We start from the raw sequence: 24115 nt of genomic DNA, 5'->3' as shown, positions 1-24115 counted from the left end.
CTTGCAAAAGTAAAATTAAGGTATATCTTTATTAAGTATAGGCAAAAGTGAAGACTGCAGGTGCTGGAAACCAGAGTTTAGATCAGAGTGGTGCTGGAAAAGCACAGCAGGTCAGGCAGCATTCAAGGAGCAAGAAAATCGACGTTTCGGGCAAAAGCCCTTTATCAGGAATAGAGCTGAACTGGTCCTCACCCTTAACAATTTCTCCTTCGAATCGTCCCACTTCCTCCAGACCAAAGGGGTAGCCATGGGCACCCGAATGGGCACAGCTATGCCTATCTCTTTGTCGGCTACGTAGAACAGTCCATCTTCCATAGTTACACTGTCATCACTTCCCACCTCTTCCTCCGCTACAATGATGACTGCATCGGCGCCACCTCGTGCTTCCGTGAGGAGGTTGAGCAGTTCATCAACTTCACCAACACATTCCATCCCTACCTTAAAATTTACCTGGACCATCTCTGACACCTCCCTCCCCTTCCTGGACCTCTCCATCTCCATTAATGACGACCAATTTGACACTGACATTTTTTTTTAAAACAAACCCACCGACTCCCACAGCTACCTGGATTACACCTCTTCCCACCCTACCTCCTGCAAAAAATGCCATCCCCCTCTATTCCTGATGAAGGGCTTTTGCCCGAAACGTCGATTTTCCTGCTCCTCAGATGCTGCCTGACCTGCTGTGCTTTTCCAGCACCACTCTGATCTAAACTTTATTAAATATATCCAAAACTAAATTTACAGTGAAGTTTTCATGCTCTGTAAATTGCTTCTGTTTTATTAAAAAATAGTAGCATCCATAAACAATTTGAATATTGTTGAATAAAAAAAGATAAGCTGTGAACTCCTTTAGGCTTGAACTCATCAGGATTACATAAAAATGCCAAATTTCAAAGGGAGCAATAATTCACATTTGGAAAAAGGCACACAGCCAAGCAATCCACCTTTTATGAATTACACACAAAAAAGTGGGTAAACAACAGTTCCTGGTGCATTCTCCAAGGAAATGCCTCAACCAGGGTCAAACTGCCAACGAATCAGCACCTTTTTCTATGCTGTATGAGTTATTGCTCTCACTGAAATGTGGCATTCTTGCATCTACCCCGAATGCAAAAAATGTAGCCCTGTCTTTGCGCAAAACTGAAGTTCTGCACCACTGAGCAACGAACCATATTTGAAAACTGATCAAACATGTACCCACTGAGATTGGCAATAATACACAAATGACGACGAGTCCATTTATTTCCTCATTCTCGAGGAATTTCTTTGTGCCAATTGTAGACAGAAGACAAACTATCATTGCACTTCCATAATCAGCTGCCCTCGTAATAGAAGAATCATATCCAAAGGCCCAGAGAAACACTGGTGATTGGATAAAGTAGGTTGAAGACAGGAGGTGAGAAGGGAAAACAATCTTTCAGCTTTGCTTGCAATCAAAAAGATGCATTTCATGGATATTGCAATCCAAATCACACTAGCATGCATCGTCAAAAATGCAAAACACAACAAGAAATGTATAATGATAAATCAGGGGCTCCTTTTGTTGCCAAATTGTTGATGTGATGAAGTATAAGCACAACAAGAATAAGAAAACCATTTGAGTTTCATGTAAAATTTCACATAATTTCAACTGAACAACATACGAACATAACTCTTACTGTTAATAAAAATGCTTGGCTTCAATTAACTAATGTTGGTAATCAATTTTATGAGTTATTAGTTAACACACAATAGATAAAGACCACAAAACATTTGAGGTTTTGTCAGAAAGCACAATGTAAAATAATTACACCGTCATTAAAGCAAAACAAAAAGGTCTCAGGTCTGATTCTGATCTGTATGAACTTTCTTGAACTCAGCTGAACACAACTGGAAAGTGCAGCTGCCTCAGTGCATTTGGACCATGGAACAAAGAAGCTCTGCCAAAGTTCTTGCTCCTGATTACTATCTACTGATTTCTGCCAAAATGTACACATTAGGCCAGATTAAGGCTCTGAAGTGGTGCCCCCAAAAACAGCTGGCCAACACTGTCTGGCTAGGATCAAATTTGAAGTACAGCCGTTTCAACGAAGGACCAGAGGGCTAATGCAATCAATGGAACTAGGCCACACTATTCAGTAGCATTTTCAAGAGAGGTGACAAAATAAAGGGAAACTAATATTGGGGTTACGCAGGAAGATAGAGGTTTACCAATGTTTCTCCCTTCTTTAGAAAAGGGTATATGGTAAACCTATGATAACTACTAGCACTCTAGACCATTCAATCCAACATCAGCATGGGAAAAATTCCAAGAAACCATTGTCAAAGGACAAAATTAGTTCTCACTTGGACAAGTCTGGATGACCAGTACAAACCTATTACATCTATTAATTTCTACCCAAACTAACCTGACTGAGATCTTTCACAAACTACAGAGAAGGCTGATGAGAATGATGTGACACAGACAATAAATTTCACTGCCAGATTTTAGGAACAGAAACTAATTTAGTTCTTAGAAGTTTCTTTTACCCAGGATATTACCTAAACCGGCAGTGATCCAGAAAACTAAAAAGGGGTGCATGTGTATGAGTTTAAATCATGTGATTACATTGAAACTAGCAAATATTTACTCCAATGGCTCTTACAATCTATGAAGGATCACCATTTTAGAAATTTACAATTTTCTCAGCCACATTATATAACATGTTAAAGTAACTAGTTTGTGTTAGTTGCCATATTAACACCACTGTCCAAATACTTTCTTGAGAACATAAAGCTTCTTTAGTCAAGTTGCTTGAGTACAGTTGAAAAAGACATTTTGTTGAAGCTTTATATCTTGTAGTCACACAAGGACAACTCAAAAAATACCAATTCAAAGGGAAAACAAAAATTTGTACCTCATGAGAGGAGAATGCTTATTGATTAGCAAATGAAGGCTGATTGGTAGAAGAATTACCATGAAGAATACACTAGTTAATAACAATTAACAGTTAACTTGCAGGTTTTCTTTAGATTTTTAACCTGGCAGCTTAATTCTAATTGGTCAGGGTATTGGCCTAAGAAATAAACCATGAAAATGGGTGCCATTTATCTTGTTGAGTTGTAAGTATACATTCTAACTACCTAGAACAGAATTAATATATGTTGCTTCTGGTGCATACATATCTGTTACATTGTAAGATGACTAATAATCTCAAATTAATTGGACTATAAGTCTTCACACAGTTGGCATTATCCAACAAATGGTGTCCAATTGCAGAAGCACATCTAATGCTGGACCCTGTGTTGTAAGATTTGCAAGCATGGGCTGGTTGGATAATGGTCAGTATTAAAAACAACTGAAGGGATATACGATTTGATAGGTCAGTCTTTGGGATTAGAGTCTGCATATCTGGCATCACACGAGCACTGAAATTCACACATCACATTACAAATTTGTACAATAGGCAGAACATTGTTTTGGCTTGGGCAGCATCATGTATCTGGTGGATGCTATTTATGTTACGTCTGCACATTAGCAGCATGAAATAGCTAGCTTCATTTGTTGTTCAACCTTTTGAAATATTGTACCCCAATGTAATTGGAGATAGACTGGACACTTTGCAGAATCAAGACTGACTGCTTTGAGGCATTAGGCATTTTAATAGTTTGCACAATATGGGAGAAATATTCTGATCAATGTAGCTATGATACTGCAGAATGGCTTTGTACAGCTCTTTTTCAACATCAAGTTTGCCTGGAAAGCAAATGGAGAAAGTGAGGTCTGCAGATGCTGGAGATCAAAGTTGAAACTTTATTGCTGGAACAGCACAGCAGGTCAGGCAGCATCCAGGGAACAGGAGATTCGACGTTTCGGGCACAGGCCCTTCTTCAGGAATGAGCAGAGAGTGTTCAGCAGGAGAAGATAAAAGGTAGGGAGGAGGGACTTGGAGGAGGGGCGTTGGAAATGTGATAGGTGGAAAGAGGTCAAGGTGAGGGTGATAGGTCGGAGTAGGATGGAGGCGGAGAGGTCAAGAAGACGACTGCAGGTCAGGAAGGCGGTGCCGGGCTGGAGGGATTCGGCTGAGACAAGTTGGGGGGAGGGGGGGATGAAGAAACTGGTGAAGTCCAAGTTCATCCCCTGTGGTTGGAGGGTTCCCAGTCGGAAGATAAGACGCTCCTCCTCCGACCGTCGCATTGTTGTGGTTTGGCGGTGGATGAGTCCAATGACCTGCATATCCTCGGTGGAGTGGGAGGGGGAGTTGAAATGCTGTGCTACAGGGTGGTTGGGTTGGTTCGTCCGGGTGGCCCAGAGGTGCTCTCTGAATCGCTCCGCAAGTAGGCGGCCTGTCTCCCTAATATAGAGGAGGCCACACCGGCTGCAGCGGATGCAGTAGATGATGTGGGTGGAGGTGCAGGTGAATCTGTGGCGGATATGGAAGTTTCCTTTGGGGCCTTGGAGAGAAGTGAGGGGGGAGGTGTGGGCGCAGGTGTTGCACCTCCTGCGGTTGCAAGGGAAGGTGCCGGGAGTGGAGGTTGGGTCGGTGGGGGGTGTGGATCTGACAAGGGAGTCGCGGAGGGAGTGGTCTCTACGGAAAGCTGATAGGGGAGGGGAGGGAAATATATCCTTGGTGCTGGGGTCTGTTTGGAGGTGGCGGAAGTGACGGCGGATGATGCGCTGTACATGGAGATTGGTGGGGTGGTAGGTGAGGACCAGTGGGGTTCTGTCCTGGTGGCGGTTGGAGGGGCGGGGCTCAAGGGCGGAGGAGCGGGAAGTGGAGGAGATGCGGTGGAGGGCACCGTCGACCACGTCGGGGGGGAAATTGCGGTCCTTGAAAAAGGAGGCCATCTGTGTTGTACGTATTTTGAACTGGTCCTCCTGGGAGCAGATGCGGCGGAGACGAAGGAATTGGGAGAATGGGATGGCGTTTTTACAGGGGGCAGGATGGGAGGAGGTGTAGTCCAGGTAGCTGTGGGAGTCGGTTGGTTTGTAGTAGATGTCCGTGTTGATTCGGTCGCCTGAGATAGAAACAGAAAGGTCTAGGAAGGGGAGGGAGGAGTCCGAGACTGTCCAGGTGAATTTGAGGTCGGGGTGGAAGGTGTTAGTGTAGTGGATGAACTGTTCAACCTCCTCGTGGGAGCACGAGGTAGCGCCGATACAGTCATCAATGTAGCGAAGGAAAAGATGGGGGGTGGGGCCAGTGTAGTTGCGGAAGATGGATTGTTCCACATACCCTACGAAGAGGCAGGCATAGCTGGGGCCCATGCGGGTGCCCATGGCTACTCCTTTTGTTTGGAGAAAGTGGGAGGATTGGAAAGAAAAGTTGTTCAGGGTGAGGACCAGTTCGGTCAGTCGAAGGAGGGTGTCGGTGGAAGGGTACTGGGTGGTACGGCGGGAAAGGAAGAAGCGGAGTGCTTTGAGTCCTTCGTGATGGGGGATGGAGGTGTACAGGGACTGGATGTCCATGGTGAAGATGAGGCGTTGGGGACCGGGGAAGCGGAAATCCTGGAGGAGGTGGAGGGCGTGGGTGGTGTCACGAACGTAGGTGGGGAGTTCTTGGACTAATGGGGACAGGACCGTGTCGAGGTATGCCGAGATGAGTTCGGTTAGGCAGGAGCAGGCTGAGACGATGGGTCGTCCGGGGCAGTCAGGTTTGTGGATTTTGGGCAGGAGGTAGAAACGGGCGGTGCGGCCGCGACGGTCGGAGGAGGAGCATCTTATCTTCCGACTGGGAACCCTCCAACCACAGGGGATGAACTTGGACTTCACCAGTTTCTTCATCCCCCCTCCCCCCACCTTGTCTCAGCCGAATCCCTCCAGCCCGCCACCACCTTCCTGACCTGCAGTCTTCTTCTTGACCTCTCCGCCTCCATCCTACTCCGACCTATCAACCTCACCTTGACCTCTTTCCACCTATCACATTTCCAACGCCCCTCCTCCAAGTCCCTCCTCCCTACCTTTTATCTTCTCCTGCTGAACACTCTCTGCTCATTCCTGAAGAAGGGCCTGTGCCCGAAACATCGAATCTCCTGTTCCCTGGATGCTGCCTGACCTGCTGTGCTGTTCCAGCAATAAAGTTTCAACCTGGAAAGCAAATGGGTCAGGCTGTATTTAAGAGATTGTCAATAAGATTATCTTATAGTCAGTGGAATTGTAGGAATCCCAACATATATCCTGACCAGTGAAATTGGGTTTGCAGTAAATAGCAGTAGAGAACTCCTGGCCAAGTCGTCAATTAGGAAATCAAGGAAAGGGAGTTCATTTGGCTGTTCCATTTCAAACATGCATAATCTAATCTAATCTAATGAGTGCAGGACGGAACCTATTAAGACACGTATATAATTTTCTTACATCTTCAAATTCGAACAAAACTATCACCAACACATCAGAAATTTGCAAGAGTTAAGAGGCGCTGTGTCATTCCGTTGAAGATATGTTTCTCATGGAATCCAACAAAGATATTAGCGAGGGGCTGGATAGGCCTCAGTTTGTCTTCTTTGAAACAGAGAAGGTTGAAAGGGAACCTGATTAAGGTGTGTGGACAGAGTAGATAGAAAGCAGCTGTTCCCCCTGATTGGAGGGTCAATAACAAAGGGGTTTAAGCTTAAGGTGAAAAGTGAATCAGAGGAAAGATTCATTTTTACCCAGTGGGAGCTGAGGGATCTGGAATGCACTGCCTGGGAGGGTAGTTCAAGTGGGAAACTTCACAACCTTTATAAAATACATGGATGATTACTTGAAATGTCATAACATTGAAAGTTATGCACCAAGTGCTAGTAAATGGGGATAATGTAGCTTTAGAAAAGGTTTTGTCAGTGCAACTTCGATGGGCCAAATGGCCTCTTCTATATTGTAGATTCTATAAGCTGTTAGCAAAAATGATAATTCCAGAAGATGTTCGTTACTTCAAAAGAGTTAAACAGCATCATTTCATGTCAGTAATGTGGGTTTCCAGCTTGCTGATCATTAAGTTATCATCTCAGGTTTGAAATTACATTCATAAAAGACTAAAATATTTTATGAGGCTCTTTGACATCTGATTGATTTCTACCAGTAGTGCAGCCTATTATCCTGCATATAGTGAACTTAAAACCAAAAAATATTAACAAGATTTGAGCAGAATTGCCAGTAATCTGCATTTCACTTCCTCACTCCACCTAATTCCAGGAATCAATTTTCTCCCTTACCTTCCTGACCTCTCAAAAGCAGCAATTCCTTGCAACATGTAAAGTAGAAATGGTGGTGTCCTACCTTCACATAATTCTTTATGCCTGACCTGAGTCACTGAATCTCAAAGATTAATTATTGTGCAGGTAGTGATGCACTGTGAACACACATGCACACAGACATATTTCACATACATACTGATGGAGACTAATCAAAATTGGGAAATCAATTGCTTATTGCTTGTGATTAACTCAGGGGTATTGCACTGAGGCCAGTAGTAACAACCCAGATGAAATCAGCACAGATTATCAATATCTGGGGATTTACCACTTGACCACCACCGAAACTTAACTGCACCAGCCACTTAAATACTGTGGCTAAAAGTGCACGTCAAAGGCTGAGGATTCTTCATAGAGTAATTTACTCCAACTGCCAAAGCTTTTTCATTATAACAAAGGACTTTAATAGAATATTGTCTAGATGAGTGCAGCTCAAATAACTTTTAAAGAATTTCAATACCATCCAGAGCAAAGTAGACCAATTCATCAGCACTCCATCCACTATTATGCCAGGCTGGTTGCAATGTCTACCATCTACAAGGTACACTGCAGTTATTCTCTAAGGTTCCTTCAGCAGAACCTTCAAAATACCTCTAAAAGCACAAGGCCAGCAGGGGATTGGAGATATCTTTGCCCAAATGGCACATATATCACCATTCCTTCATCATCACAGAGATAAAGTTCTGGAACTACCTACCTAACGGTGCTTGTGGATGTGCCTACACCATGCAGACAGTAAGAGTTCACCCAAGGTAACTCATCGTCTCCTTTTCAATGGGCAATAAATACTGGCCTTGTTGATGCCATTACATCCTGTGAATTAATTTAAAAAACACAAGCTGCTGTTCGAAGTGCTCAGTGCACATGGCTTAGCAAACTATGGGCTTAACCAGCTGAGCCACCAGACAGTACATCAGCGTAATGAAATGGTCAATTAACAAAATATGAATATACACATTCACATACACATATACATCACAAATAAATGATCTATTGGTTTTTTTCAGTTGAAGCTGTCAAAGTTACACTTATATAGTAAAGCATTATTTTTAATCATTGTACTCTCTTAATGAAAAATGATTAGTATTAAGTTACTGCATTCAATCACATCACAGAACTTATGAAGAACCACAGGCGCAAGTGTGGAATGCACAAGCAAAATATATTACAGCAAGATTTCAGGCTCACTTGTTTACAAAGCAAGCCACTTAGGATGTTCATGTCTTCCTTCTTTACTAATGAAGCAGAAACAATCTATTCATTGTAATTTACTCACTCTGTAGTTACAGGATGTAATCCAAAATTCTCATTTCGCTGTTTTTGGCCCTAAACAGCATTTCCCAAAAATGCAAATTTCTGCGCTAGCATGCAGTGTCATCATGTCAGCGTGTGGCAAATAACAAAGTTATTAAAGGGCAAGTCACCTTGTTTGAAAAAAAGATACTGGTTAAATTATTTAGAGTCACATATCACGGAATCAGACCCTTCGGTCCAATTCATTCATGTCAACCATTTAAACTAACCTTACATAGTCCCATTTGCCAGCATTTGGCCCATACCCCTCTAACTCCTTCCTATTCATACCCTTCCAGATGCCTTTCAATTTTTGTAATTATACCAGTCTCCACAACCTCCTCTGGCAGCTTGTTCCATACATGTACCATTCTCTAACATGAAACAAATTGCCCCAAGGTCGTTTTAAAATCCTTCCCCTCTTATTCTTAACCTCTGCCCTCTAGTTTTGGACTCCTCTTAACTGGGAAAAGATCTTGGCTATTCATCCTATCCATGCTCCTCATGATTTTATAAACTTCTATAAGGTCACCTCTCAGCCACCAATGCTCCAGGGAAAAATGTCCCAACTTATTCAACCTCTCCCAATAGCTCAAACCCTCCAACCTCAGTAACATCCTCGTCAATCTTTTCTGAATTTTTTCAAGTTTAACAACATCTTTCCCGTAGCAGGGAGAACAGAAGCAAATGCAGTATTCCAAAAATGGCCTCACCAATGTCCCGTACAGTGCAACATGGCATCCCAACTCCAATATGCAATGCACTGACTAATGAAACCAAGCAAGGTGAAAAACATCTGCATGAAAAACACATCAGCTCAATGAACAAATCTACGAGCTCACCCACAATCCGAACTGCAAATCTTTTGAAAAACACCAATAAAAGCAAGCGTGCTAACTATATTCTTCACCACCCTGTCTACATGTGATGCCACTTTCAAGCAATTATACACTTGCGCCCCTAGGTCTCTGTTTGGCAACATCCTCCAGGACCTTACCATTAAGTGTATGAGTCCTGCCCTGATTTGCTTTTCCAAATGCAACACCTCACATTTATCGAATTTAAACTCCATCTGCTACTCCTCGGCCCACTGGCCCATCTGATCAAGGTGTTCTTTGTACACTGAGGTCACTGTCCATAACAGCACCAATTTTGTTGTCATCTGCAAACTTACTAACCATACCTCTTATATTCACATCCAAATCATTTATATAAATGATGAAAAGTGGTGGACCCAGCACAGATTCTTATGGCACACCACTAGTCACAGGCCTCCAGTCAAAAAACAACCCTTCATCACTACCCTCTGTCTTCTACATTCAAGCTAATTTAGTATCTAATTTGTTAGTTCCTCCTGGATTCCATGTGATCTTACCTTGCTAACCAGTCTGCTTTGCAGAACCTTGTCACACACTTGCTGAAATCCATATCAACAACGTCTACCGCTCTGGCATCAATTTTCCTTTGTCACCTCTTCAAAATACTCAACTAAGTCAGTGAGACTGACTTCCAAGCACAAGGCAATGCTGCATATCCGTAATCTGTCCTCGCCTTTCCAAATGCATATAAATCCTGTCCCTCAGAAACTCCCCCAACAACTTACACACCACTGACATCAGGCTCACCGGTCTATAGTTCCCTGGCTTTTCTCACCACCTTTCTTAAATAACACACTGACAAATTAAGGTACAGTCATCTAATTTTTATACAGAATGGGATGCTTAAAAAAAAGTATTTGGGGAAAAAACTTAGAACTCATTCTTCATCTGTTTCTCTCTGTAAACCAAACATTTCCTAAAGAGTAATAAATCATTATAAACATTCTGATGTTTACCAAACCAGTTAAACTCCCCACTGGCATTGGTTTAATTTGTGTAATACAAAGCCACCAGAAAATGTATTTGATTGTTTTCATATCATCTACAGTGCACTTCTTAAATAGCTCCCAGGGCTTCACCAATAACACAGCTATGAAGGTGGTGATCCCAGATTCAAGCTTTAGGCTGTCTTCAGTTAGTTGTTCTCAGTCAGGACAGCAACAGAAGCTGAACTGTAAGCTCTTTTCAGTGTTCCAAAATTAGAATGAACTAGGATCGCATCTCCCTGTCAAATCAACAAATCAAGCTGGGAAGTATATGTGCAAATGTTGCACAAGGATGAGATTTGACACTAATGCGCTTTCTTTAACCTAGATAATTTTCCAATACTCACATAGTGAATGGCTAACAGGACAAAGCACTAATGCATTCAAAGCCTAATGCATTTCTGTGACCTACAAGGCTACTGAGTGATACACTTTAGCCAATGTCAGCTTAATTCCTAATGACACTCGTCCACTAGACAAACAGTAAACATAAAACCTGTGCAAAAAAAGACAAAAAAAAAGTGGCTGGAATTTGGAAAGAGCCATCTTAATTCACTTGGGATGGGGAATGTGCTTCTGAATACAGAGTATTGTTACAATTCAGAGGCCTGTTTCTTTTCACAACTGGCCAATATTGCATCTAATCCTAAAGGCCTGGGAACTGACCAAATGGCAAAACTGGGTCAGACGTTCACAGCCCAGTATGATCATCCTTACATAATGTATAAACATTAAACATTTGTTCCCAAGCAACGTATTATGGGGTTAGCTTTATTGTAACATTGCACAGACAATTAAGTGTGAAAATAGTAAATATAAGAAAAATGATGAAAACATGTTTGTTTTGTATTTTTTGTTGATTTAATACTTTGAAAAGGACTTATGTCAGCCATAAAGCCTAACAAGCCTGGTACATACACTCACATATCACTCAATTGGTGCAAGAATTAAATGCAGTTGCAAAGTTAGCATTCATTTCCTCAGGATGTGCTCAATAAAATGAAAGCTCTTGCATGCACACTTCCGGTACTACACAATTTTAAAAAAACACACATCTAACGTGTTTTGCAGATAATAGAACTGTCACTATGTTTAACGACGTAATCTTATGATTGCAGCTGATTTCCTAGAACTATCACTTCAAAACACCTTCAAATCTTAGTTACACAGCCCATGACTAGCATTTTCTGAAGTTGCTCCATTCATTTCAGTTCATTATTTTACTTTTTAAATGGGGAATGCTGATGACCTTATTGGAACTAGTGCTTCCAATAAACCCAGGGATGATTCAACAACACAAATGCACGTAAACCTAGCCTCCTCTCATTGGTAGAAGGTTCAATAACCTACTTCCCTCACACACCAGATAATATCAAACTACTTAAGCAAATCTAAGAATTGATAAAAAAGGGGGAATTTAAATGCATTGAAATGCAAGGAAAATGAAGAAAAGTAACCACATTATTATTTCTAAATATTTTATTGCTAAGACCCTCCTCCCAATCAAAGATTTATGATATATGCAGAATGAAGGGAATTGTACTTTTGCACATAATCTGTTGCTGTGTCATAGTGGAATTGGAACCTGAGTGTTTAGGGCTCCAAATAAGATGCCTTTCTTACCATTTTCAGTGTATAGTTATGTTCAGTAACACCCTTATTTTAGATAACTGCTTAAACTTACTTTGTTAAATGAGAGTTTAGACTTCACATTGCTACTGGTAGCAGTGGTGACCTGAGTATCAGATCCAGAGAACAGCAACAAGACCCTGAAAGTAATTCTAGTGACAGAGAAATACAAGGTCAGAACATACCTGAAAAGAAGCTCAGCTGTTGTAAGGGCCAACTGGTTACAGGCTTAGAGACATCAGTACGTGCTGAGTAAGAGAACAAGGAAGCCCAGAAGCTGAAGAGTGAATGGAAGAAGGCCATAGCACAGTACACAGTTGGCAACAAGAAACAAAGGGTCAGAGTAAGCAAAGTATGACAAAAACAAACGTACTTAGAAAATACACCAATGGCAAGTATTGTAAAGGAACAGAGCATGGTCCAAGCAATGAAGCAACTCTCCCAGTCCAGTTTTACAGACAGCGTTGTGAAAAGAGAAAGACTAGGAAAGACTACAGCAGAAGGACAGAAAATTACACATAGACCACCATGATTTGCCAGAGAGCAAGCAGCAGGGAGTGCAGAAGGGCAACATGAATTCTTCTCGAGGGATGTGACAGGTGCACAGCAACAACTCAACTTCCTTGACAGTACAGATCTACAGAATATATTTTGGCATGTAAAACTTAAAGTAAATGACAGAAGAGCAGTTTTAAATTGGAAGCCATAGAAAATGCATCAATCCTTTCTAATGCGATACTATGATTGAGGCCAGAGATTCTCAGACAATCTTTGCAGTGCAAGTACAAGAGTTAGACTAAGGGACCAGATATGTTCTATGCTTTATTAAATAGAAAAAGAAATTATAGAGGCCTTGTACATAATTCCTACCCATTATGATTCTTTATTAAGTAGAGCTGCTGTATAGAGTCATACAGTCACAGAGATGTACAGCACAGAAACAGACCCTTCAGTCCAACTCGTCCATGCCAACCAGATATCCCAACCTAATCTAATCCCACTTGCCAGCACCCGGCCCATATCCTCCAAACCCTTCCTATTCATATACCCATCCAGATGCATTTTAAATATTGCAATAGTACCAGCCTCCGCCACTTCCTCTGGCAGCTCATTCCATACATGTACCACCCTCTGCATGAAAAAGTTGCCCCTTAGGTCTCTTTTATATCTTTCCCCTCTCACCCTAAACCTATGCCCTCTAGTTCTGGACTCCCTCACACCAGGGAAAAGACCTTGTCTGTTTATCCTATCCATGCCCTTCATGATTTTATAAACCTCTATAAGCTCACCTCTCAGCCTCCATTGCTCCAGAGAAAACAGCCCCAGCCTATTCAACCTCTCCCTATTGCTCAAATCCTCCAACCCTGGCAACATCCTTGTAAATCTTTTCTGAACAACATTTCAACAAGTTTCACAACATCCTTCCGATAGGAAGGAGATCAGAATTGCACACAATATTCCAACAGTGGCCTAAGCAACATCCTGTATAGCTGCAACGCGACCCCCCAACTCCTATACGCAATACTCTCGACTAATAAAGGAAAGCATATCAAACGCCTTCTTCACTATTCTATCTATCTGCGACTCCACTTTCAAGGAACGAGGAACCTGCATTCCAAGGTCTCTTTGTTCAGCAACACTCCCGAGGACTTACCATTAAGTGTATAAGTTCTGCTTAGATTTTCTTTCCCAAAATGCAGCACCTCACGTTTACCTAAATTAAACTCCAGCTGCCACTTTTCAGCCCATTGACTCATCTGATCAAGATCCTGTTGTAATCTGAGGTAACCTTCTTCGTTGTCCATCACATCTCCAATTTTGGTGTCATCTGCAAACTTACTAATTATACCTCCTATGTTCACATTCAAGTTATTTGTGTAAAATAACAAAAAGTAGTGGCCCCAGCACCAATTTCTGTGGCACTCCACTGGTCATAGGCCTCCAGTCTGAAAAGCAACCCTCAACCACCACCCTCTGTCTTCTACCTTCAAGCCAATTCTGTATCCAAATTGCTAGTTCTCCCTGTATTCCATGAGCTCTAACCTTGATAACCAGTCTCCCTTGAGCAATCTTGTCAAACACCATACTGAAGTCCATATAGGTCATGCCCACCACTCCACCATCAATCCTCTTTGTTACTTCTTCAAAAAACTCAATCAAGTTTGTGAGACATGATTTCCCACACACAAAGCCATGTTGACTATCCCTAATGAGTTCTTGCCTTTCCAAATGCATGTATATCCTATCCCTCAGGATTCCCTCCAACAACTTGCCCACCACTGAGGTCAGGCTCACTGGTCTATAGTTCCCTGGCTTGTCCTTACTACCTTTCTTAAACAGTGGTAGCACATTAGCCAACCTCCAGTCTTCCAGCACTCACCTATGACTATCGATGATACAATTATCTCAGCAAGGGGCCCAGCAATCACTTCTCTAGCTTCCCACAGAGTTCTAGGGTACAACTGATCAGGTTCTGGGGATTTATCCAGTTTTATGAGTTTCAAGACATCCAGCACCTCCTCCTCTGTAATATGAACATTTTTCAAAATGTCAATATCTATTTTCCCACATTCGATATCTTCCATGTCCATTTCCACAGTAAATACTGATGCAAAATACTCATTGCGTATCTCCTCCCATCTCCTGGGCTCCACACAAAGGCCGCCTTGCTGATCTTTGAGGGGCCCTATTCTCTCACAGTTACCCTTTTGTCCTTAATGTATTTATGAAATCCTATTGGATTCTCCTTAACCCTATTTGCCAAAGCTATCTTCTGTTCCCTTTCTGCCCTCCTGATTTCTCTCTTAAGTATACTCCTACTGCCTTTATATTCTTCTAAGGATTCACTCAATCTATCTGGTCTATACCTGACATATACTTCCTTCTTTTTCTTAACCAAACCCTCTGTTCCATTAGTCATCCAGCATTCCCTATACCTACCAGACTTTCCTTTCTCCCTAACAGGAATATACTGTCCTCTAGACTCTCATTATCTCATTTCTGAAGCCCATTTTCAGCCATCCCTTTACCTGGGAACATCTGTCCCCAATCAGCTTTTGAAAGTTCTTGCCTAATACCATCAAAATCAGCCTTCCTCCAATTTAAAATTTCAACTTTTAGATCTGGTCTACTCCTTCCCGTCACTATTTTAAAACTAATAGAATTATGGTCGCTAGCCCCAAGGTGCTCCCCCACTGACACCTCAGTCACCTGCCCTGCCTTATTTCCCAAGAGTAGGTCAAATTTTGCACCTTCTCTACTAGGTACATCCACATATTGAATCAGAAAATTTTCTTGTACACACTTAAATTCCTCTCCATCTAAACCTTTAACACTACGGCAGTCCCAGTCTATATTTGGAAAGTTAAAACCCCCTACCATAACTACCCTATTATTCTTAGAAATAACGGAAATCTCCTTACAGATTTGTTTCTCAATTTCCCTCTGACTATTAGGGGGTCTATAATATAATTCCAATAAGGTGATTATCTCTTTCTTATTTGTTAATTCCACCCAAATAACTTCTCTGGATGTATTTCCAGGAATATCCTCCCTCAGTACAGCTGTAATGCTATCCCTTATCAAATACACCCATCCCCCTCCTCTCTTGCCCCCACTTTCTATCCTTCCTGCATCATTTGTATCCTGGAACATTAAGCTGCCAGTCCTGCCCATCCCTGAGCCACGTTTCTGTAATTACTATGATATCGCAGTCCCATGCTCCTAACCATGCCCTGAGCTCATCTGCCTTCCCTGTTAGGCTTCTTGCATTGAAATAAATGCAGTTTAATTTATCAGTCCTACCTTGTTCTCTACTTTGTCCCTGCCTGCTCTGACTTCTTGACTTGCTTCTTTTCTCAGCTGTACCCGTCTCATATTGATCTCTTTCCTCACTATCTCCCTGGGTCCAACTCCCAGCTCCTTACTAGTTTAAATTGTGTTAAACATCCTTTGGTTAGCTGCTATCGTAAGACCTTCAGTCCTGGCATCATGAGACAGTGTGCCAGATTCCTTAATTCTGTTAAAATAGCAAGTGGAAATGGCAAGAAAAAGTATCATAAAGGAAAGCAGCAGAAAGCCACCAAAGTGCTTTCCAGGCAATGGTTTGCTCTTTCAGAATATATTGTTACTGAGAAGATAACAAACTCACAATCATTCATTTATTTATTTCTGAAACTTCATATCTTCTTGTACTTCCCTGAAATCCCAGTGGTCTCTTATTGGGGAGAATCACTCCTTCCTTGAACAAAATACAGAAGGATTAAAGGGATCTACTTATTGCATAAAGCATGCCAAAAAGATGTACTAACAACTGCAGTCACATTTAAGTGAATAATTTCATCCCAGACTATCTAGTCAAATTACTGCAGGAAAGCAAGAAAATGCCTTTGTACAAATTCAAATAAAACTTCAAAATGTTAGTGACCACAGAATGTGTGATATCCAGAAATACAGAATTAGAAAGAGATCTTCAAATCATGTAAGGTCTCAGAACTTCAACAGATTTAAAACAATGAACAAAAAAAAACAGCAAGGTGAACTTGGTACAGTTCAAAAGAAACTTTAAACAAACATTGGAGAAAGCCCACCAAGAGGCAGTTCAAAAATTGCAAACAGTTGTTAAAATTTGTCTATGAAAAGGGAGACTCAAATCCAATATGCTTTAAGCCTTAATTGTTCATTCAGAGACCATAAATTTGTATTAAAGTCAACTGAAGACTACAAGTCTCATCAGCAAGCTATGAAGGTCAGGGGTCTGTCAGTACAGAAGCAGAAGACCAAACTCCTGAAGGCCTACAACTGAGTGCTACCTTAGAAAAGCTTAAAGTCAATTATCAAATCGAAAAGGCAGCTGTTAAATGTAAGTAAGAGCTGGAGAACAGCATGCCCAGGTATTAGCAGTAAATCAAATTTGAAGTAAAGTTGCCATAGTGGGGATAGAGGGAGAAAGAGAGAAAGAGAGAGAGAGAGAGAGAGAGAGAGAGAGAGAGAGTGTGTGTCACCAAGACTAGGGCAAGGCAAGGTTGAAATGGCAGGCTAATATCAGCTTGTAAAAGTTCCAAGGGACATTAAAGTTACAGAATACAAACACTAAAAAGCCCTTAGAGAAAAACAATCAGGAAATCATAACTGGAAAAGGAAAGCTTACAAAAGCTTACAAAAACAGCCAGAGTTCTGACACAATTCATCATTAATAAAAGTTAAAAATCACACCACCTCAGGTTATAATCCAACAGGTTTAATTGGAAGCACTTGCTTTCGGAGCACTGCTCCTTCATCAGGTGGTTCAACCACCTGATGAAGGAGCGGCGCTCCAAAAGCTAGTGCTTCCAATTAAACCTGTTGGACTATAACCTGGTGTTGTGTGATTTTTAAATTTGTCCACCCCAGTTCAACACCGGCATCTCCAAATCATCATTAATAAAATAGATCGATCACAGAATGATTAATCCTCAACAATTCACGAGGCCAAATTCTCAGATGAGATTAAGACTAACAGAGAGGTGACATACTCTGCACAAGCTAAAGTTCAAATTTAACTGAAAAACTTGCTAGAAATCCTATTGCTGATAATGGAATCCCTAAAAGCACGTTTTCTAAGTCTTCTCTTGATCAAGATAGTGAAACTTTATTTTTGGTGTCCCTGGAAATTTGACCAACATAGAGAAGCTGCCTCCATCTGAAGTTTATGCGTGGCAGTTCTCCCACTACATAATTGCTACTTTGGATCCAGAGATGCTGTTATCCACTCCAGCTCAGCCTCAAGCTTGTGAGATTGGAAGAGAAGTGCCAGGGCCTTCACCTTTCACTTATCAGAAGCTTAAACTCCAATCTGCAAAAATGTGTTTCCCTTTCAAGGAGCACCATGTGAAGTATGTCCAACCCGCCCTTCCCAAAAGGGACTGAGAATACTTTTGGAGATTGAAACTTTGGCCAGATGAGACTTTAAACAGGTGGTGTAGTGGGAGGAAAGATTTAAATGTTAATATTATAAAGAAATATTGTAAAATAATCTGGGGGCAGGGAGGGGGATTTGGGGAACTCTAGAGGGAATTGTGTCTTTACTCTATGTACAGCAATGTGTACATGCAAAGGGAGCTATGTCACAGATATGTCAGATCACAGGGGCATGGAAGCCTGAGTCTACAGAGTTCCAATCATTTGTTACCATCCTCTGCTAATAGTCAGTCCCAACAAAGCCTTTTGTTGTTCACTCAAGCCTGTAGATCTATTATTACAGGATAAAATGCAATGATATATTGTCTCCTTGATGGAGAAGCTCAGGGTCCCTTGGTATCAATGTGCATGTTCATCTGTCTACATTACCTGCTCAACAAGGTTTCATGCTCTGATTATGTATGCTATTACTATGTGAGACTATAAGTTAGAGATTACGGTCATGTTTGGAAACCTATTTCTGATCCTGATCAAAAACAAAATACATACTTATGTTTAGATATCTTTACGCTGGAAATTATTGGACAGAAATCTTGTTACAAAATATCAGAGTGCTGTCCAGGACACATTATAACCAGCAAAAGAGAGAAACATTTTCAAAATCACATCCCCTTTCACAGTAGTAAGCGTGCTGTATTCTATGTATAAATGTTCAGTTTCACAGCCTGCCACATGGACAGCTACAGGAAAAGGCTAAGTATGGAAGGAAGTGTGAGCATAGGGTGGTGAGATAGGGTGGTATGTATGTGAAGGAGTTTGGTAGCAGGATGAGTGTTTAGGGTGGGGGAGGTTCAGGTCAGTGATCAGTCAGGAGGTTAGTTTAAAGATTACCCAGAAGGTCGAGCAAGTTTTTAAAACACCTCACTTTTCCTGGGTAACTATTAAATTTAAACAAAGTAGCTATGATCAGAAGTGGGCTATTCAGCCCTTCAAACCCACTCTGCCATTCAGTAAGATCATAGCTGATCCTCTATCTCAGTGTCAAATATCCACACTCTCAAGGCACCCCTGTATACCTTTAATATCTAAAAAAAAAATCAATTACTTTCCTAAATACACACAGTGATCTGGCCCCCACAGCCTTCTGTGATAGTGAGTTTCACAGGTTGACCACTCTCAGTGATGAAATATTTCCTCACCTCAGTTCTAAATGGTCTATACGTTATATACTGAGACTGTGACCCCGGTTCCAGACTTCCCAACCAGGGGAAACATCCTTCCTGCATCTTATCAGTCCAAACCTGTTCAAACGTTACAATCAGAGCTTCTCTCATTCTTCTAAAGCCTAGTTAATACAGGCCCCATTGAACCAATCTCTTCTCATATGACAGTCCTGCCAGGCCCAGTGTCAGTCTCGCGAAACTTCACTGCATGTCTATCTTAAGTCGGCAGACTAAAATTGCACACGATACTTCAGATGCAGCCTCACCAAGGCCCTGTATAACTGCAGTGAGGCATTCCTACTTCTGAACTCTATCCTTTTGCTATGAAGGCGAGTATAGCATTTCCCTTTCGAAGTGCTGCATCTGCCTGTTTACTTGCATCGATTGGTTTACAAGGACTCCTCCCCCCATATCTCTTTGTAAATCTGCATTTCCCAATATGTCTTATTTAATACTCTGCCTTTCTGCTTTTCCCACCAAAATGTGTAACTTCACATTTGTCCATATTATACTGCACGTGCCATATGTTTGCCATACTGACACACACAACTTATTGAGATTACTCTGAAAACCCCATGCATTCTCCTCATAACTCACAATCCCATCCAGTTTTGTTATGTCTGCAAACTTGAAAATATTAGCGGTGGCTCAGTGGTTAGCACTGCTGCCTCACAGCACCAGGGTCCCAGGTTCGACTTCAGCCTCGGACGACTGTCTGTATGAAGTTTGCACATTCTCCCCATGTCTGCATGGGTTTCCTCTGGGTGCTCTGTTTCCTCCCACAGTCCAAAGATGTGCAGGCCAGGTGAATTGGCCATGCTAAATTGCCCATAGTGTTAGTTAGAGGGGAATGGATCTGGGTGGGTTACTCTTCGGAGGGTCGGTGTGGACTGGTTGGGCCGAAGGGCCTGTTTCCACACTGTAGGGAATCTAATTTAATCTCAATTACGTTTTAGATTCCTCGTCTAAGTCATTATACGTATCATAAACAGCTAATGGCCAAGCACTGATGCCTATACTACAGTACAAGTCATAGCCTGCCACCCTGAAAGTGACTAATTTATTCTGCCCCTCTGTATCTAGTCTGTCAACCAATTTTCAATTCTTAAGTGAGTTGTAATCTGTGAAATCTCCAATTTGAAGTGTCTTTTTTGGAGGGTTTCAGATGCAGGCTAATTATCAATCAGAATTTTCAACGTCCTGGGCAATTCTCTCAGTATCTGCTGCATCAGGTTTTCTGCAGAGTCCCAACACACAATTCCAGCTGCAACAACTATAGAGCCAGTAAGTGCCTTTGGCCTAGAAAGTCCAAAGAGAGACAACAGTGGGTCTGTAATAGTCAGTGGAAGAGCATTTGGGATATTTTCCAATTCAATTATAATTGCCAAACCCTGTCAATAATAAAGCTAGCCAGAAAATGAAGGATTATCAAGCAACAGCAAATAAATTGCTATTATTATGTACAATATATAGTTATTTTTCAGAAAGCAATCAATCATTCATGAAAAGTGAGCATTGCTGGAAAGGCCAGCATTTGACTTTAAATCTAAACATCTTTAAAGGTAGTGGTGGTGAGCTGCCTCTTTGATTACTGCAGTCCACGTAATGTAGGGATATCTACACTGCTGTTCAGGAGTTCCAGGGTATTTGACTCGACATATATGAAAGAACGGCAATATAGTCTCAACTCAGGATTGTATGTGAGTTGGAGAAGGACCTTGGTCTTCCACCTTTGCTTTCTTAGTGAGTAGACACATTGAAGTAGATGGCAGTGTTGAAGTAGCCTTGACAGATTAATGTAGTGCATTTCATAGTAGTTACTGTGCGGTCATAGGGGGCGAGATTTCAGGTAGTGGACAATGCAGTGCTGATCAAGCAGGCTGCTTGGTCATTAATTTCAGGTTTGTAAAGTTTACAAACAGTGGAACTGAGATACACGTCAATGATACGTGCATATTAACAATGCCTGTCCAACAATTATTTTTGCATAATATTGTTTCACATCAACAATTTCGAACAGATTTATACACACTTTTGCATTTTAGAAATAGCTCAATATTGAACGTCCCTGCTCCTGTTTGTACTGTATACGGGCCTTCCTCCTACTTTACTTCAACAACATATATTTAGACAGTATCCTTAATGTGATAAACCTCGCAAAGATCCTTTACAGGAACGTTATAAAGAAAATACAATTTTGAGACACCTAGATGAATAATCAAAATCTTGATCAAAGAGGTAAGTTTTTAAGTCATGTCTTAAGAGAAGAAAAGCAAGGTAAACAGACGGGAAATTCCAGAGCTTCGGGCGAGACAGTTCCAGAGGTTAAAATCAACAAGGAGAAAGTGAGGACTGCAGATGCTGGAGATCAGAGCTTAAAAATGTGTTGATGGAAAAGCGCAGCAGGTCAGGCAGCATCAAAGGAACAGGAGAATCGAAGTTTCGGGCATAAGCCCTTCTTCAGGAATGAGGAGGGTGTGCCAAGCAGGCTAAGATAAAAGGTAGGGAGGAGGGACTTGGGGGAGGGGCGTTGGGAATGTGATAGGTGGAAGGAGGTTAAGGTGAGGGTCATAGGCCGGAGAAAGCTGGAGAAATCTGCATTCATCCCTTCCGCCTAGGAACCCTCCAACCACAAGGGATAAATGCAGATTTCTCCAGCTTCCTCATCCCCCCTTTTCTCAGTCCCAACCCTCGGACTCAGCACCCCCTTCTTGACCTGCAATCTTCTTCCCGACCTCTCCGCCCCCACCCCCTCTCTGGCCTATCACCCTCACCTTAACCTCCTTCCACCTATCACATTCCCAACGCCCCTCCCTCAAGTCCCTCCTCCCTACGTTTATCTTAGCCTGCTTGGCACACCCTCCTCATATTTGAAGAAGGGCTTATGCCTGAAACGTCGCTTCTCCTGTTCCTTTGATGCTGCCTGACCTGCTGCGCTTTCCCAGCAACACATTTTTAAGTTCCAGAGGTTACCAGAGACATTGGTGTGGTATCTGATATAGTGAACCAGCAGATCTGGATGTCATCAGTAGAAAATAAAATCACAAATGGCAACTGAAATAACTGAACTTGCCTGATCAGTTAGATGTAAACCTAATTTCTAAAGTTGAAGTCTAGTCACTTTAATGACATGTATCTGAAAAAAGTGAGTTTTTGCTCTGGCAGTTAGAGAAGTTGAACCATTATCTGAGGCCAAGGTGTTTAACCTAGAAACACACACTTTAAACGAATTCTATACTTCCAGGCACTAAAACAACTCGCAAAGGTTTCATTTCATATGAGTTTCTAGATTCATTTTAAAAGATAATGAGGACATCGTTGATGAGTTGTTGTGGTGCCTGCGCGGTGATAAGACAGCAAGAAAAACCCCAAATAATCGTTCATTTTACAAACTATTTGCATTCCTGAGAGAGGCCACTTGGTGATAGCACTGGAAGAAGATCTCCACACATATCATGTCCTGTAAAAATAAATAGCCATAACATTCCCCCCAAAGGAGCCTGGGCACTCACCCGCCAGGAGAGAGAGGGGTAACAGAAGCCAGTAGAAGAAGCTGCACAACACCTGCACTTCCATCTCACGGGGTGAACTCAACTCAACAGGCGACAGGTCAGTCGTCAGTCTCCAGGCGCCGACCTTCCGCAATCAAAGTCACACAGTTCTACAGTGAAGGCAGAGAATCGCACACAGAGCCCATACTAGCATACAGCAACTTCCTAGCCGGGATGGTTCCTCTTCAGCAGCGCAAACACATGTCTATCTGCCCGCGGCTACACGCGAAGAGAGAGAGAGAGAGAGAGGAACCCAGCGAGCCGGTTCCTCACACTGACTTCTGACAACTGCTCAAATTCCACCACTCAAGTCTCTCATTCGGAACACTTAGGTAGACACTCCCACTTTGCTCATTTCTCCTTCCATGATTGGGGAGGTGGGGTGGAATTCACAACAACTTTTTTTTGTTTGAATTGGGTTTCCTCTCCCGGCATCAGCCTCAGAGACACACACAAGGGACCTTCCCTCCAGCGAAGGTGCTGAGTTGGGTCTGACGGTACCAGCCCTCACTGGGCTGGGTCATACACAGAAGTACAGGAAAATAACCAGACCAAGCGCGCTGCTTCCAACTCTCTGGCTTAGTTTTCCCGAACCGGCCCAAATTCCAAAATACTCCAAGACCCAACAACCAACTCAAGTTGAACATGCAATCTGCTTTTTGTTACCCGGTGAATTCAGTCAGCATTCGCGGTTCGATATGTTTCCGGAATTTGCAAGTTTCTCTCTTCAAGACACTGACTACTGCCTGTCAATGTGGGTAACGGGTTTTACGTCAATTTTGGATTTGGCTGCTGCCTCGTGAATTACTCCCTTGCCAGAGAAACCTGACAGATGTTAAAATAGGCTCCCACTTTGAAATGATATCGCCATCTACCGAGAGAATTACGTGATTTCTTAAACTGCAGATCAGAAAAGGCTATCCTAAATGAAAGCAATGACAACATTTCCCGTTCTAACTTCCCGCTTGCCGAAACTCAGCCACAGACCTCCAACCTCACCCAGACAGCAAATCTTCTAAAGTTTGTAAAGTGAGTGTTTCAGAGTTCAGAGACCTTAGAGTTGTTTTACCTCTAAGACTCAGTTCCTTCAATGCTCTGAAATGAAAATTTAAAAAAATGCTGGATATTCTCAACAAGTAAGAAAGCAGAATTAACTAGAAAAGGAGAGCAGAGAAAATATATTTCAGTCACTTGTCGTACATGCTAATTCAAAAGGAGGGAAAAGAAATGTTATCAAGGAAAAGGGCTTGGGTGACAGTGGAAGGGGCAGTAAACATAGTTGGAGCTCATGGAGAAGGTCAGTGATGTAGGAAGACAGTCTGATATATTGTTGTCACATGTACCCAAGCACAGTGTTTTGAGCAGTACAGGCAGATCATAGCAAACAAGGACATACAGATTAATCGGGTGCTTAGACAAGGGTACAAGGTTAGGCTGCACAGGATTACATTACATTTGAAATTAGAGAC

At 42.1% G+C, this 24115-nt stretch overlaps 1 protein-coding gene across 5 annotated transcripts in view; it reads right to left on the bottom strand.

Moving 5' to 3' along the window:
* Positions 1-22866, bottom strand: part of piezo1 (piezo type mechanosensitive ion channel component 1 (Er blood group)) — a 355592-nt gene extending 332726 nt beyond the window's left edge. For 2 of the 5 annotated variants that reach the window (XM_087995781.1, XM_087995783.1), the window contains exon 1: positions 22608-22862. In XM_087995781.1, the coding sequence (XP_087851907.1) occupies positions 22608-22671 (64 nt within the window). In that variant the 5' untranslated portion in view covers positions 22672-22862. Of the gene's footprint in view, positions 1-22607 lie in introns of all 5 variants that reach the window. The other 3 variants (XM_087995784.1, XM_087995782.1, XM_087995785.1) reach the window with 2 other exon arrangements.
* Positions 22867-24115: the final 1249 nt, after the last annotated feature.

This window comes from Chiloscyllium plagiosum, unplaced genomic scaffold (genome assembly GCF_037043375.1).
Source record: "Chiloscyllium plagiosum isolate Xiang-an unplaced genomic scaffold, Cpla_swu_hap1 HiC_scaffold_17, whole genome shotgun sequence".
NCBI lineage: Eukaryota > Metazoa > Chordata > Chondrichthyes > Orectolobiformes > Hemiscylliidae > Chiloscyllium > Chiloscyllium plagiosum.
The sequence above is the reverse complement of the archived record's forward strand: the minus strand, read 5'-3'. Positions and strand labels throughout refer to the sequence as shown.